General features: G+C 47.6%; 1 protein-coding gene across 1 annotated transcript in view; it reads left to right on the top strand.

Annotated features, from left to right (window-relative positions):
• LOC137334324 (E3 ubiquitin-protein ligase RNF123) overlaps positions 1-16989 on the top strand; it is a 370362-nt gene that overhangs the window by 154929 nt on the left and 198444 nt on the right. The window contains exon 32 of the mRNA XM_067999016.1: positions 6491-6630. Coding sequence (XP_067855117.1) covers positions 6491-6630 — 140 coding nt within the window. The remainder of the gene's footprint in view (positions 1-6490; positions 6631-16989) is intronic.

The following is a 16989-nucleotide window of genomic DNA, read 5'->3' as shown; positions in this document are numbered from 1 at the left end:
CAGATACTTTGCTGCAGCCATAAGAACATAAGAAATAAGAGCAGGAGTATGCCAAATGGCCCCATGAGCCTGCTGCACCATCCAATCAGACCATGGCTGATCTTCAACCTCAACTCCACTTTCCCACCCGTTCCCCATATCCTTTGATTCCCATAGTGTTCAAAAATCTATCTATCTTAGCCTTGAATATACCCAATGACTGAGCATTCACAGGCCTCTGGGGTAGAGAATTCCAAAGATTCACAACCCTGAGTGAAGAAATTTTTCCTCATCTTGGTCCTAAATGGCCAACCCCTTATTTTGAGACTATGATCTCTAGTTCTAGACTCGCCAGCCAGAGGAAATAGCCTCTTAGCATCTACCCTGTCAAGCCCTCTCAGAATTTTACATGTTTCAATGAGATCACCTCTCATTCTTCTAAACTCCAGAGAATATAAGCCCACTGTACTCAATCTCTCCTAATAGGACAACCCTTTCATCCCAGGAATCAATCTAGTGAACCTTCTTTGCACCCTGTCGAAGGCAAGTATATCCTTCCTTAGATAAGGAAATCAAAACTGTACACGGTACTCCAGATGTGGTCTCACCGGTGCCCTATATAATTGCAGCAAGACCTCCTTACTCTGATACTCCAACTCCCTTGCAATAAAGGTTAACATACCATTTGCCTTCCTAATTGCTTGCTGTACCTACATGTTAACTTTCTGTGATTAATGTATAAGGACACCCACATCCCTCTGACTATTTTAGTCTCTCACCTTTTTAAAAAAAAATACTCTGCTTTACTATTCTTCTTAAGTTGATAATTTCACATTTCCCCACTTCTTGCCCGCTTACATAACCTGTCCATGTCCCTTTGAAGCCTCTTTGCGTCCTTCTCACAAATTACTTTCCCCATCTATCTTTGTATCGTCAGCAAACTTGGATACATTACACTTTGTGCATGCATCTTTCCATGACAGTATTGGTAGGAGTGACCATTGCACAGTCCTCGTGGAGACAAAGTCCCGTCTTCGCACTGAGGCCACCATTCCACGTGTTGTGTGGCACTACCGCCGTGTGAAATGGAATAGATTCAGAACAGATCTAGCAGCTCAAAACTGGGCATCCATGAGGCGCTGTGGGCCATCAGCAACAGCAGCAGAATTGTATTCCAGCACAATCTGTAACCTCATGGCCTGGCATATTCCTCACTCTACCATTACCAATAAGCCAGGGGATCAACCCTGGTTCAATGAGTGTAGAAGAGCATGCCAGGAGCAGCACCAGGCGTACCTAAAAATGAGGTGCCAACCTGGTGAATCTACAACTCAGGCCTATATGCATGCTAAACAGCGGAAGCAACATGCTATAGACAGAGCCAAGCGATTCCACAACCAACGGATCAGATCAAAGCTCTGCAGTCCTGCCACATCCAGTCGTGAATAGTGGTGGACAATTAAACAACTAACGGGAGGAGGAGGCTCTGCAAACATCCACATCCTCAATGATGGCGGAGTCCAGCACGTGAGTGCAAAAGACAAGGCTGAAGCGTTTGTAACTATCTTCAGCCAGAAGTGCCGAGTGGATGATCCATCTCGGCCTCCTCCCGATATCCTCACCACCACAGAAGCCAGTCTTCAGCCAATTCGATTCACTCCACGTGATATCAAGAAACGGCTGAGTGCACTGGATACAGCAAAGGCTATGGATCCCGACAACATCCCGACTGTAGTGCTGAAGACTTGTGCTCCAGAACTAGCCGCGCCTCTAGCCAAGCTGTTCCAGTACAGCTACAACACTGGCATCTACCCGACAATGTAGAAAATTACCCAGGTATGTCCTGTCCACAAAAAGCAGGACAAATCCAATCCAGCCAATTACCGCCCCATCAGTCTATTCTCAATCATCAGCAAAGTGATGGAAGGTGTCGTTGACAGTGCTATCAAGCGGCACTTACTCACCAATAACCTGCTCACCGATGCTCAGTTTGGGTTCCGCCAGGACCACTCAGCTCCAGACCTCATTACACCCTTGGTCCAAACATGGACAAAAGAGCTGAATTCCAGAGGTGAGGTGAGAGTGACTGCACTTGACATCAAGGCAGCATTTGACCGAGTGTGGCACCAAGGAGCCCTAGTAAAATTGAAGTCGATGGGAATCGGGGAAAACTCTCCAGCGGCTGGAGTCATACCGAGCACAAAGGAAAATGTTAGTGGTTGTTGGAGGCCAATCATCTCAGCCCCAGGGCATTGCTGCAGGAGTTCCTCAGGGCAGTGTCTTAGGCCCAACCATCTTCAGCTGCTTCATCAATGACCTTCCCTCCATCATAAGGTCAGAAATGGGGATGTTCGCTGATGATTGCACAGTGTTCAGTTCCATTTGCAACCCCTCAAATAATGAAGCAGTCCGAGCCCGCATGCAGCAAGACCTGGACAACATCCAGGCTTGGGCTGATGTGATGTCTGGCACGAATGTTACTTGCCACTTAAGTGCCAGGCAATGACCATCTCCAACAAGAGAGTGTCTAACCACCTCCCCTTGACATTCAACGGCATTACCATCGCCGAATCCCCTACCATCAACATCCTGGGAGTCACCATTGACCAGAAACTTAACTGGACCAGCCATATAAATACTGTGGCTACAAGAGTAGGTCAGAGGCTGGGTATTCTGCGGCGAGTGACTCACCTCCTGACTCCCCAAAGCCTTTCCACCATCTACAAGGCACAAGTCAGGAGTGTGATGGAATACTCTCCACTTGCTTGGATGAGTGCAGCTCCAACAACACTCAAGAAGCTCGACACCATCCAGGACAAAGCAGCCCGCTTGATTGGCACCCCATCCACCACCCTAAACATTCACTCCCTTCACCACCGGCGCACAGTGGCTGCAGTGTGTACCATCCACAAGATGCACTGCAGCAACTCGCCATGGCTTCTTCGACAGCTCCTCTCAAACCCGCGACCTCTACCTCCTAGAAGGACAAGAGCAGCAGGCACATGGGAGCCACACCACCGGCACTTTCCCCTCCAAGTCACACACCATCCCGACTTGGAAATATATCGCCGTTCCTTCATCGTCGCTGGGTCAAAATCCTGGAACTCCCTTCCTAACAACACTGGGAGAACCTTCACCACACGGACTGCAGCAGTTCAAGAAGGTGGCTCACCACCACCTTCTCAAGGGCAATTTGGGATGTGCAATAAATGCCGGCCTCGCCAGCGACGCCCACATCCCATGAATGAATAAAAAAAACTCGGTCCCCTCATCTAAGTCATTGATATAGATTGTAAATTGCTGAGGCCCAAGCTCTGATCCTTGCGGCACCCCACTAGTTACAACCTGCCAACCTGAAAATGACCCGTTTATTCCTATGCTCTGTTTTCTGCCTGTTAACCAATCCTCAATCCGTGCTTATAATATTACCCCCAATCCCATGAGCCCTAATCTTGTGTAACAACCTCTTGTGTGGCACCTTATCAAATGCCTTTTGAAAATCCAAATATACTACATCCATTGGTTCCCCTTTATCTACCCTGCTTGTTTCACCCTCAAAAAACACTAATAGATTTGTTAAACACGTTTTCCCTTTCATAAAACCATGTTGACAATGCTTTGTCATATGATTTTCTAAGTGCCCTGTTACTATTTGCTTAATAATAGATTCTAGCATTTTCTCGACAACTGATGTCAGGCTAACTGGCCTGTAGTTCCCTGTTTTCTTTACCCCCCCCCCCTCCTCCTTTCTTGAATAGCGGGGTTTACATTTGCTACCTTCCAATTCACAGGGACCGTTCTAGAATTTGGGAATTCTGGAAGATCAAAACCAGTGCATCCATGGATTTGCTGAGCCACTCCCTCACCTCCACCTTTGAAGTCCTTGACCCCAGCGAAACATTTAATTTCTCCCATCACGGTCATTCCACTGGTCGAGCCCTCATCTGCGGTCCATCAAGTCCAAGGAGCATGGATTTGAGCATATCTGGCACACAACTGGTTTAGCCATACATCACTAGATTTGGCTGGACCATATCAAACACTATTGGGCTTCACTCTCCCCTGCCAAAATGGCCCACTAGTCCAGCATTATTCAGGGGAGCAAAGAAAACCCCTGGCTTTTTTTCACAACTAACCTTCTCCTTAAACCCCTCTGCCCCGCCTCTTCCTCCTTCTCCAACAACAACAACTGCGAGAAGCTCATGGAGTTCTTTGTTACTGAGATTCAGACCATATGTTCAGCTATCTCTGCAGCATCCCCACTTCCCTTGCACACAATACCAAACCTGCCCCCAGACTCCCCTTTGCCCTAGCCCTGAGCCCCTGTCCCTTTCTCCCCATATGCCCTCTCTGAGCTTAACTCATCCATGGCACTCACTTCCTATTCCCTTGACTCCATTCCCACTAAACTGCTGACTACCCCACTTCCCTTCCTGATATTATAAATGATTCCCTCACATCAGGTACAGCACCCTCTTTTTCAAAACCGCTGTCATCACCCTCCTTTTAAAAAAAAAACAATATTCAGCTCCACCTCCAACCTTCCTTTCCTCTCAAGTCCTTAAGTATGTTGTCACTTCTGAAATCTGTGCCCACCTTTTGCACAATTTCCTGTTTGAATCTCTCCAATTAGGTCTCACCCCTGCTACAGCAGCGAAACAGCCCTAACCAAAGTCACAAAGTCCATCCTCTGTGCCTGCGACGTTGGTGCATTATTCTTCCTCGACCATTGCAACCTTTGGCATACCACCCTTCGCCACTGTCTCTTCTCCGTTGTCCAGCTGAGTGGGACTGCCTTTGCTTGGATACACACTTACCTAGCCAATCGGGAACAGAGCATCTCCAACAATGGCTTCTCTTTCCGCCTCCACACTGCTCCCTCAGGAGGTCCCCAAGGTTCTATCCTTGTCCTCTTCCCTTCCTCATCTACATACTTGGTGACATCATCCGCTGATACGGGGTCAGCTTCCACACGCACGTTGATGACACCCCGCTCTACCTCACCACTGCCTCTTTCGCCTCCACTGCCTCTCTGCTGTCAGACTACTTGTGCAACATCCAGCCTTTGATGAGCTGCAAATTCCTCCAGCTAAACATTGGGAAGACCGAAGCTATTGTCTTTGGCCCCCGCCACAAACTCCATCCCCTTGCTACTGATTCCATCCTCTTTCCTACTGATTCCATCCTCCTCCCCAGCCACTGTCTCAGGTTGAGCCATTCTGTTCAACCCTGAGCTGAGTTTCTGACCTCATATCCTCTCCATCACTAAAACCACCTCCCCTAATATTGCCAGCCTCTGCCTTTTTCAGCGTACCTGTTGCTGAAACCATCATCCATGCCTTTGTCACCTCCAGGCTCAACATTTCTAATTCTCTCCATAAACTTGAGCTCACTGAAAACTCTGCTGCCTGATTGGGATGAATTATTATCAACACAGCTAGGTATCAAGTAGGACGGACCAGTGAACTGCATTGTGATCTTTTGGCTGAGTAGGCTTTTAGGTCTACTGTCAAGGACCAGTTTGTTGGACTATAGAGGGCGGGGCTCACGAACAAATTCCCAGTACATTCTCTGAATAGGCAGTCTAGATGTCGAGCTGAAAAAAAACCTTAAGTTCTATCCTTCCTCTTCCTCCCCCTCTGGAAAATACGGCGTACAGACAGAACCCCCAACTTGTGTACAAAGCATTTTTTTCAAAAACTCATCCAGAAATAGCGTTTATGTTGTGCACTCTTCACTGATCATAGTTACCAGGCGCACTGACCAGTCCAGAATCAGATTGGTGGGCCTCACAAGTACCAGACAGTAACATTTTTCTAAAATCAATACTGTACTACTTTAATAATCGGACTCACTCGTTCTCGACAAGATCCAAACTGAGGGACAAGATTGTTGCATGAGAATTATCATTAACCCCAATAAACTGTTTCATCCATCTTGTTGTTTTATATCAGGGTCGCTGGGGGACGTGTGCAGTTATCTAGCTTTTAGTGTTCTGTTTTGCTGTGTGTCAGAAGACCACTGATGCAAAATCCTTGCCTAATGCATACCTGCTCGGTTAGACTTAAAAGGTAGTATTAATTCAGAATAACAATATGAAAATGTAGCAGACCCTCATAGAAGGAGCAGGAGTCTCTCAGCCCCATCCCACGGTACACCTTTGAATCAGCAGCCTAGAATTATGTTTGGAGGAGGCGGACCTGCTGCACTCTGACTGCGAAATGGCAGCAAGTTTCCTGAAGTGTCCTCAACCAGCTGATCTGGGCCTTCTCAGAGTTCATTGGGATGATCCAGGAGGTAAGGGCCTGGGCACCTCCACAGTAAATTGGCTACATCCCTCTGGTGAGTGGAGGAGGGGGACCTTAGAGGCCCAAGAGGGATGCTGTAATATCTCCCTCAAGGGGCGTGACGCATGGGCCATTGTGGTTCATCCCGAGTCCTCTGATGATGCTTGTAACTTTCAGATCAGTAGGTTTCTATTAACAGCTAACTTTGCTTTTCTTCCTCCCAGAACCATGTCCTTCTACTCTGCTGCAGCAACACATGGCGGACCTGCTGCGCTCTGACTGCGAAATGGCAGCAAGTTTCCTGAATAGTGTCCTCAACCAGCTGAACTGGGCCTTCTCCGAGTTCATTGGGATGATCCAGGAGGTAAGGACCTGGGCACCTCCACCGTAAACTGCAATCCTTTTGCCCATTCTACCCAACTTTACAGAACAATATGTGCACTTCTCTGCTCTGAAGTTCCCCATAACCCTGCAGACAATGAGCACCTCAGACTGTGACATGACGGTGCCTTATGTAATGTGTCGCGTTCCTCCTCATTTGTTTAACGTGCTCGATGGTTTTTACAGGATGAGCTTCAGCCCTTCGCATAGGTTTCTCAGTTCCATTATAAGATGGTAGCCGTCGGAAGACTGACCCGTCAAATGTTGTTAGAGGAATCCCTCCCCCTTGCTAGAGGAATGGTGCAAGGGGGAGGGATTCAAATTCCTGGGACACTGGAAACGGTTCTGGGGGAGGTGGGACCAGTACAAACCGGATGGTCTGCACCTGGGCAGGGCCGGGACTGCTGTCCTAGGAGGAGTGTTTGCTAGTGCTGTTGGGGAGGGTTTAAACTAAAGTGGCAGGGGGTTGGGAACCTGAGCAGGGAGAGAGAGGAAAGCGTAACAGGAAGGGACAGAAGGTATGGAGTAATAGGTAAAGTGTTAAAAAAGGAAAAAGCAGGAACTAAGCGTCACAAAACAGATTTGAAAGTTCTTTATCGGAATGCACGTAGCATTCGTAATAAAATGGACGAGTTAACGGCACAAATAACTACGTATGGGTATGATCTTGTGGCCATTACAGAAACATGGCTGCAGGGTGACGACGACTGGGAATTAAATATGCCAGGGTATTTAACAATCAGGAAGGACAGGCAGGAAGGAAGGGGAGGTGGGGTGGCTATGTTAATAAAGGAAGGAATCACTGTAATACAGAGAAATGATATTGGGACAAAGCATCAAGATAATGAAACAGTTTGGGTGGAGATAAGGAATAATAAGGGAAAAAAAACATTAGTGGGCGTAGTATATAGGCCTCCTAATAGTTGCAACTCTGCTGGAAGAAGTATTAATCAGGAGATAGTCGGGGCATGTAATAAGGGAACAGCCATAATTATGGGGGATTTTAATTATCATATTAACTGGACAAATCAAATTGGGCAGAGCAGCCTTGAGGACGAGTTCATTGAGTGCATCAGGGATGGATTTCTTGAGCAGTATGTAACTGATCCTACAAGGGGGCAGGCAACCTTGGACCTGGTCCTGTGTAATGAGTCAGGATTAATTAATAATGTCCTAGTTAAGGATCCCCTTGGAACGAGCGACCACAACATGGTTGAATTCCATATCCAATTAGAGGGTGAGAAGGTTGATTCTCAAACAAGCGTACTGAGCTTGAATAAAGGAGACTATGATGGTATGAGAGCGGAATTGATTAAAGTGGACTGGGAAAATAGATTAAAGGGTAAGACGGTACATGAGCAGTGGTGTTCATTTAGGGAGTTATTTTACAACTTTCAAAATAAATATATTCCACTGAGGAAAAAAGGGTGTAAAAGAAATGACAGCCATCCGTGGCTAAGTAAAGAAATCAAGGATAGTATCCGACTAAAAACAAGGACATATAAGGTAGCCAAACTTAGTGGGAGGATAGAAGATTGGGAATTCTTCAAAAGACAGCAAAAAGTAACTAAAGGATTGATTAAGAAAGGGAAGTTAGATTATGAAAAGAAATTAGCAAAAAATATAAAAACAGATAGCAAGAGTTTCTATAGTTATATAAAAAGAAAAAGGGTGGCTAAGGCAAACATAGGTCCCTTAGAGGATGAGACCGGGAAATTAATGGTGGGAAACATGGAGATGGCAAAAATGCTGAACAAATATTTTGTTTCAGTCTTTACAGTAGAGGACACTAAGAATATCCCAACACTGGACAAACAGGGGACTCTCGGGGGGGAGGAGCTAAATACGATTAAAATCACTCAGGAGATGGTACTCAGTAAAATAATGGGACTCAAGGCGGATAAATCCCCTGGACCTGATGGCTTCCATCCTAGGGTCTTGAGGGAAGTGGCAGTAGGGATTGTGGATGCTTTGGTGATAATTTTCCAAAATTCCCTGGACTCAGGAGAGGTCCCGGCAGATTGGAAAACTGCTAATGTAACACCGTTATTTAAAAAGGGTAGTAGGCAGAAGGCTGGAAATTATAGGCCAGTTAGCTTAACATCTGTGGTGGGTAAAATTTTGGAGTCTATTATTAAGGAGACAGTAACGGAACATTTAGATAAGCATAATTTAATAGGACAAAGTCAGCATGGCTTTATGAAGGGGAAGTCATGTCTGACAAATTTGCTTGAGTTCTTCGAGGATATAACGTATAGGGTGGATAAAGGGGAACCAGTGGACATAGTGTATTTAGACTTCCAGAAGGCATTCGACAAGGTGCCACATAAAAGATTATTACTTAAGATAAAAAATCACGGGATTGGGGGTAATATTCTGGCATGGGTGGAGGATTGGTTATCGAACAGGAAGCAGAGAGTTGGGATAAATGGTTCATTTTCGGACTGGCAACCAGTAACCAGTGGTGTTCCACAGGGGTTGGTGCTGGGTCCCCAACTCTTTACAATCTATATTAACGATTTGGAGGAGAGGACCGAGTGCAACATATCAAAATTTGCAGATGATACAAAGATGGGAGGGAAAGTAGAGAGTGAGGAGGACATAAAAAACCTGCAAGGGGATATAGACAGGCTGGGTGAGTGGGCGGAGATTTGGCAGATGCAATATAATATTGGAAAATGTGAGGTTATGCACTTTGGCAGGAAAAATCAGAGAGCAAGTTATTTTCTTAATGGCGAGAGACTGGAAAGTACTGCAGTACAAAGGGATCTGGGGGTCCTAGTGCAAGAAAATCAAAAAGTTGGTATGCAGGTGCAGCAGGTGATCAAGAAAGCCAACGGAATGTTGGCTTTTATTGCTAGGGGGATAGAATATAAAAACAAGGAGGTATTGCTGCAGTTATATAAGGTATTGGTGAGACCGCACCTGGAATACTGCATACAGTTTTGGTCTCCATACTTAAGAAAAGACATACTTGCTCTCGAGGCAGTACAAAGAAGGTTCACTCGGTTAATCCCGGGGATGAGGGGGCGGACATATGAGGAGAGGTTGAGTAGATTGGGACTCTACTCATTGGAGTTCAGAAGAATGAGAGGCGATCTTATTGAAACATATAAGATTGTGAAGGGTCTTGATCGGGTGGATGCAGTAAGGATGTTCCCAAAGATGGGTGAAACTAGAACTAGGGGGCATAATCTTAGAATAAGGGGCTGCTCTTTCAAAACTGAGATGAGGAGAAACTTCTTCACTCAGAGGGTGGTCGGTCTGTGGAATTTGCTGCCCCAGGAAGCTGTGGAAGCTACATCATTAGATAAATTTAAAACAGAAATAGACAGTTTCCTAGAAGTAAAGGGAATTAGGGGTTATGGGGAGCGGGCAGGAAATTGGACATGAAGCTGAGTTCGGATCGGTCAATGCCCTGTGGGTGGCGGAGAGGGCCCAGGGGCTATGTGGCCGGGTCCTGCTCCGACTTCTTGTGTTCTTTAGATTTGTGGTTGGGATCAGATCAGCCATGATCTTATTGAATGGCGGAGCAGGCTCGAGGGGCCGATTGGCCTACTCCTGCTCCAATTTCTTATGTTCTTATGTTCTTATGTATCGTCCAGGCAGGGCTGCTCTGGGCTCTGGACCTCATGTATCTGGTCCCCACCAGTCTGCTCTCCCCAATATTTCAAACCATATCTTCCTGTTTTTCTATAGAAAGCACTTCCAATAGAAAATACTTCCCTTCCTCGCCCCCCGCCTCCCCTTCCCCAAAGGACTGTTCCCGTTTAAATAAAATCACCGAGTTTCCCTCCTACGATGTGGGAATTGGCAGAGCCTGGAATTTGCCGGATGTGATGTGGGAATTGGCAGACCCTGGGATTTGCCGGATGCACTTTTGATGCGGTGAATGATTCTTCCTGAAGCCGATGGAATTAAAAACCAATCAAGTTATTTTGCGTTCAGTGTATTTCGACGTTATTGTTAATCCAATATTTATGATGGTTTGGGAAGCAGCCACTCCAGTGACTAATTGTCTGGCTTTCTTGCTAAATCACATCATCTGTATATTATTTACAGATCTACTTTTTGTAAACAGTCGCCTTCCTCACTCTAATCCCATTCTGTGCATTCAGACTGAATATAAATAAAATATGAGATCGGAAAATCAGATAAGTGCAAGACACCTACTGTCGTTCCTACCAAAAGCACATATTACTCAGCTCAAATACATTGCATTGAATTCCCCAGCCCCGAGTGCTTTGCGTTTTTAAGTGGGTTTCTTGTACAGTTCTAAGATCTATGGCTCCAATATTAACGGGGAGGTGGGGAGGGAGCTGTGGGCAGGTGTAGTGGCTGGGAAACCCGGAAATATGGGTTTCCCGGAGGTCCTGCCGTTAAATTTTTGGACTCCGTTTCCCGGATGCAGCCAGCCAGATTGAGAGGTTGGCAGGGAGGGGAGAGATCCTGGGGAGGGCTGTGAATAGATTGGGGCGGAGGTGGGGGGGCCTGGAGACTCTGGGTGGGGACATCACCGGTGGGGGGGGAGGCACATCGGTCGGGGGTTGGAGAGTTCGTGGTGGGGGCAGGCAGTGGTCGAGGGGAGGTTAACAGGTTTGCTCGGTGGGGCGGGTGGAAGCACTCCTGCTCCTCCTGACCCGCAAGAATTGCTGGAAAGGCACCTATTTGGTGGACCTGGCCATTCTCGCCTCCCTTCAGCTGCCGGGTTTCCCGCGGCCTGGTAAACCCAGCGTTAAATTTGAAAGAGAACTAAAATTTGAGGCGCACAGCCTCATGAAAATATTTAAATGATGGGCCTGCCTCTGGAGCAGGTGAGTTGCCTGACCCCCAACCAGCCTCCCTTAAAACCAGAAGTGTGTGCGTTGGAGGTGGGTTGAGGTGCAGTTTCCCATTTTTGAAATTTTAAACCCACCCCCACCTCCCACCCTGCCCGTCTTGGGGGGTTAAAATTACCCCCATGATCTTCACTCCAATCAGTTCCTTTTTTCTCTCCTCTGCATTGGCTAATTGGGTAAACGCACCACTTGGTTTGGCACTGAATCTCACAGGAAAATCTAACTCTCAGTCCCTGATCTGTGCTGAATGATCTGATCAGGTGACGTTAGGGGTGCAACAATTCAGTTTGGCATCCCTGCCTGAACAGTGAGGAACACAGTTTCCGCCTCTGCTCCTGATCACAATCCAGTGATCTCTCCACATGTGTGGATGCTTCTTGTGGATGGGTTCAGGCTATATGCTATGGTTCTGATGTTGGAAAAGCCTCCGAACACACATTGTCGAGGCTCTTGCGTAAAGACTGGTCACTTGGTTGAGGCATTTGGGGCTCCCTCTGCTCATAGTAACTGGAGGGAAGAAGGGAGAAAATTGGAGGGAGAACTCTTCCTGTGCGATGCACTATTCACCTTGTATAATATCGTTTAGTCTATGTACCCTCTATTGCTCAGTCCATGTACTCCCTCGTGTAGCCCATTCTTCAATCCATGTACCCCCTCGTTCAGCCCATTCTTCAATCCGTGTACCCCCTCGTGCAGCCCATTCTTCAACCCACGTACCCCCTCGTGCAGCCCATTCTTCAATCCGTGTACCCCCTCGTGCAGCCCATTCTTCAACCCACGTACCCCCTCGTGCAGCCCATTCTTCAATCCATGTACCCCCTCGTGCAGCCCATTCTTCAACCCACGTACCCCCTCGTGCAGCCCATTCTTCAATCCGTGTACCCCCTCGTGCAGCCCATTCTTCAACCCACGTACCCCCTCGTGCAGCCCATTCTTCAATCCATGTACCCCCTCGTGCAGCCCATTCTTCAATCCACGTATCCCCTCGTGCAGCCCATTCTTCAATCCGTGTACCCCCTCGTGCAGCCCATTCTTCAATCCGTGTACCCCCTCGTGCAGCCCATTCTTCAATCCGTGTACCCCCTCGTGCAGCCCATTCTTCAATCCACGTATCCCCTCGTGCAGCCCATTCTTCAATCCGTGTACCACCTCGTGCAGCCCATTCTTCAATCCATGTACCCCCTCGTGCAGCCCATTCTTCAATCCGTGTACCCCCTCGTGCAGCCCATTCTTCAATCCGTGTACCCCCTCGTGCAGCCCATTCTTCAATCCACGTATCCCCTCGTGCAGCCCATTCTTCAATCCACGTACCCCCTCGTGCAGCCCATTCTTCATTCCATGTACTCCCTCATGCAGCCTATTGCTCATTCCATGTCCTTGTGTTATTTAGTCCATACAGCTCCCATGTGTAACACACTGACCTGTGCAGCTCAACAATAAAATAGCAATTTACATTTATATGGCACCTTTAACATACAAGATGTCCCACGTTGTTCCACAGAGGAGGACCAGAGGCTGACCAGTAGCAGGGGACATGACCCGAGACCATGGTCCAAAATATACCTATTACAAGTAGAGAGTGCAGAGAATGAGGGAACAAGTTCTAAAGAGTAGGTCCAAGATGGCTGAAGGCTGTGCTACTGTTGGTGGAGTGGAGGGAGAGCTTGGGTGCACAGGGGCCCACAATCAGCAGACCAAAGGCCTGAGCCGGGACATGGGGCTGAAGGAAGATTAAGTGGCAAGATCAAGGAGGGATTTACGAATGAGGACGAGGATCTTGAATTCTATGTATTTGGGGGACAGAGAGCCAATAGAGATTGGCATGGATGGGCGAGTCGGATGTCGTGTGAGACAGGATGTGGAGATTTGGACCAGTTGGGAGAAAAACTATTTCCTCTAGTGGGGAGCCCAGAACAAAGGGGCATAACCTTAAAATTAGAGCTAGGCTGTTCAGGGGTGATGTCAAGAAGCACATCTTCACACAAAGGGTCGTGGAAATCTGGAACTCTCTCCCCAGAAAGCTGTTGAGGCTGGGGGTCAGTTGAAAGTTTCACAACTGAGATTAATAGATTTTTGTTAGGTAAGCTTATTAAGGGATATAGATCTATGGCCAGTAGATGAAATTAAGATACAGATCAGCCTTGATCGAATTCAATGGTGGAACAGGCTCGAGGGGCTGAAAGGCCTCCTCCTATTCCGATGTTCCTATGTCTCATGTTGGGACCTGAGGGAAGCACAGAATACCAAATAGTTGGAATTTAGGATTTCAGTTTAACTTCTGAGGCAAGACATAAATCCAAACACTCGTCCTTGTCACATGTTCTGTTGTTTGATTGTAACCCTGTAGGCACATCTGTGATATAACTTATTCTGAAGGCTGTGGGTGATGTTAGACAGTGACATATCTCAGCAAGGCAGTGTCCTTCAGTGTCAGAATTGTTTTTTAAAAGTACACTGCAGTTGATTGAACATTTTTCTTCTAAATTTTTTTTTGCCATGATCTTGCTGCTGTGTTTCTAATGTTTGATTAGCATCAGTATCAGCTCATTGCTCCTTTGCAGATTGTCAGTGGCTTCCTCACAGGAGTCCCAACAGTACCTGGCATCTAAATACATTTAAGTTCAGAGCAATTTGATTGCTCTGAATTGGTTCAAGGGCCAAGTTCATAGCTGCTTAGTGAAGGCTTGGACCAACAGCGTGGTAGTATAAAGAAAGAGAGTGGGACTTGGCCCACTGTAGATATGGCACTGGTGCAGACTGAACTCAATGGAACTGATAGTTCAGGAGTTCAGACAGATTGGTGTACACGTTCAGCAGAGATGACTTCCAGCAGCACAAGTGGAGCCTTTGTTTGGATACAATCAATGCCACAGACCATGTGGTCACATTCCAGAACTAGGGATTACTGGAATTCTGTTCCATGTTCCAAAATGTAAGCGCTGTATCCTTGGAAACTCTGCTGATCCCTGAACTGGAGGTTGCTGTGTGCCTTTTCCCCATTTGCGCTCGTCACTTGGATCATTGGAAGGAGGAGATGATGTTGATTCTCATGACTCTGGACTGGTCCAGTAAGGTGCTGTTCTTGGAATTCCTAACCTTAAATGCTGAGGAACCCATCAAGATTCCATATAGGAGGCCCCCCTGACCTAGATGAATGGTGGGATCTGCAGCCCTCAGCGAGTCTATTTGATGGCATGGCTCTTAAAAGGCCTGCCTTAGAGCACTGAGTTCCAGCAGTTAGTAATGATAAACACCGCTGGCCCTGCAGGAATGCCTTGTGGACCAAGGGCAGGCAAGATTGGTGAATAAATGCTTCGTAAAGAGGTATATTTTAAGGAGGAGAGAGAGGCAGAGAGGTTTAGGGAGGGAATGCCAGAGCTTAGGGCCTAGATAGCTGAAGGCATAGTCACCAAAAATGGGCGAAAGTAGATAGGGACGCACAAGAGACCAGAATTGGAGGAGTGCAGAGATCTGGAGGGTTGGAGGAGGTTACAGAGATAGGGAGGGGTGAGGCCAAGGAGGGATTTAAACATGAAGATGAGCGCTCTGACAATCCATGCTACTAAAAATTCTTTTACCCACCAAGCAGAGTGAAAGAGAAATGTCCCAGTGTGTCTCGTTTATGAAGGGAGCCTGGAAGGTGCATCCATTTGTTGCTCAGGTTGCCCCGAGAGGGAACTTGAATTTGGTTCCCAGCAAGCTGATGTCAGAACCATCCTTTTTTATTCATGGGATGTGGGCATCGCTGGCAAGGCCAGCATTTATTGACCATCCTAATTGCCCTTGAGAAGATGGTGGTGAGCTGCCTTCTTGAACCGTGTGGTGAAGGTTCTCCCACAGTGCTGTTAGGTAGGGAATTCCAGGATTTTGACCCAGCGACGATGAAGGAATGGTGATATATTTCCAAGTCAGGATGGTGTGTGACTTGGAGGGGAATGTGCAGGTGGTGTGGCTCCCATGTGCCTGCTGCCCTTGTCCTTCTCGGTGGGAGGTGTGTCGAAGAAGCCTTGGCGAGTTGCTGCAGTGCATCCTGTGGATGGTTCACACTGCAGCCACAGTGTGCTGGTGGTGAAGGGAGTGAATGTTTAGGGTGGTGGCCAATCAAGTGGGCTGCTTTGTCCTGGATGGTGTCGAGCTTCTTGAGTGTTGTTGGAGCTGCACTCATCCAGGCAAGTGGAGAGTATTCCATCACACTCCTGACTTGTGCCTTGTAGATGGTGGAAAGGCTTTGGGGAGTCAGGAGGTGAGTTACTCGCCGCAGAATACCCAGCCTTTGACCTGCTCTTGTATCCACAGTGTTGATGTGGCTGGTCCAGTTAAGTTTCTGGTCAGTGGTGACCCCCCAGGATGTTGATGGTGGGGGATTCGGCGATGGTAATGCCGTTGAACGTCAAGGGGAGGTGGTTAGACTCTCTTGTTGGAGATGGTCATTGCTTGGCACTTATCTGGCGCGAATGTTACTTGCCACTTATCAGCCTAAGCCTGGATGTTGTCCAGGCCTTGCTGCATGCGGGCACGGACTGCTTCATTATCTGAGGGAATGCGAATGGAACTGAACACTGTGCAATCATCAGCGAACATCCCCATTTCTGACCTTATGATGGAGGGAAGGTCATTGATGAAGCAGCTGAAGATGGTTGGGCCTAGGACACTGCCCTGAGGAACTCCTGCAGCAATGTCCTGGTGCTGAGATGATTGGCCTCCAACAACCACTACCATCTTCCTTTGTGCCAGGTATGACTCCAGCCACTGGAGAGTTTTCCCCGATTCCCATTGACTTCAATTTTACTCGGGCTCCTTGGTGCCACACTCGGTCAAATGCTGCCTCGATGTCAAGGGCAGTCACTCTCACCTCACCTCTGGAATTAAGCTCTTTTGTCCATGTTTGGACCAAGGCTGTAATGAGGTCTGGCACTGAGTGATCCTGGCAGAACCCAAACTGAGCATCGGTGAGCAGGTTATTGGTGAGTAAGTGCCGCTTGATAGCACTGTCAACGACACCTTCCATCACTTTGCTGATGATTGAGAGTAGACTGATGGGGCGGTAATTGGCCGGATTGGATTTATCCTGCATTTTGTGGACAGGAAATACCTGGGCAATTTTCCACATTGTCGGGTAGATGCCAGTGTTGTAGCTGTACTGGAACAGCTTGGCTAGAGGCACAGCTAGTGCTGGAGCACAAGTCTTCAGCACTACAGCCGGGAAGTTGTCGGGCCATAGCTTTTGTTGTATCCAGTGCACTCAGCCGTTTCTTGATATCACGTGGAGTGAATCGAATTGGCTGAAGACTGGCTTCTGTGATGGTGAGGATATCGGGAGGAGGCTGAGATGGATCATCTGATCGGCACTTCTGGCTGAAGATGGTTGCAAACGCTTCAGCCTTGTCTTTTGCACTCACATGCTGGACTCTGCCTCATTGAGCATGTGGATGTTCACAGAGCCTCCTCCTCCCGTTAGTTGTTTAATTGTCCGCCACCATTCACGACTGGATGTGGCAGGACTG

The sequence above is a fragment of the Heptranchias perlo genome, chromosome 17 (genome assembly GCF_035084215.1).
Source record: "Heptranchias perlo isolate sHepPer1 chromosome 17, sHepPer1.hap1, whole genome shotgun sequence".
Lineage (NCBI taxonomy): Eukaryota > Metazoa > Chordata > Chondrichthyes > Hexanchiformes > Hexanchidae > Heptranchias > Heptranchias perlo.
This window is presented reverse-complemented; position numbering and strand designations above follow the sequence as displayed.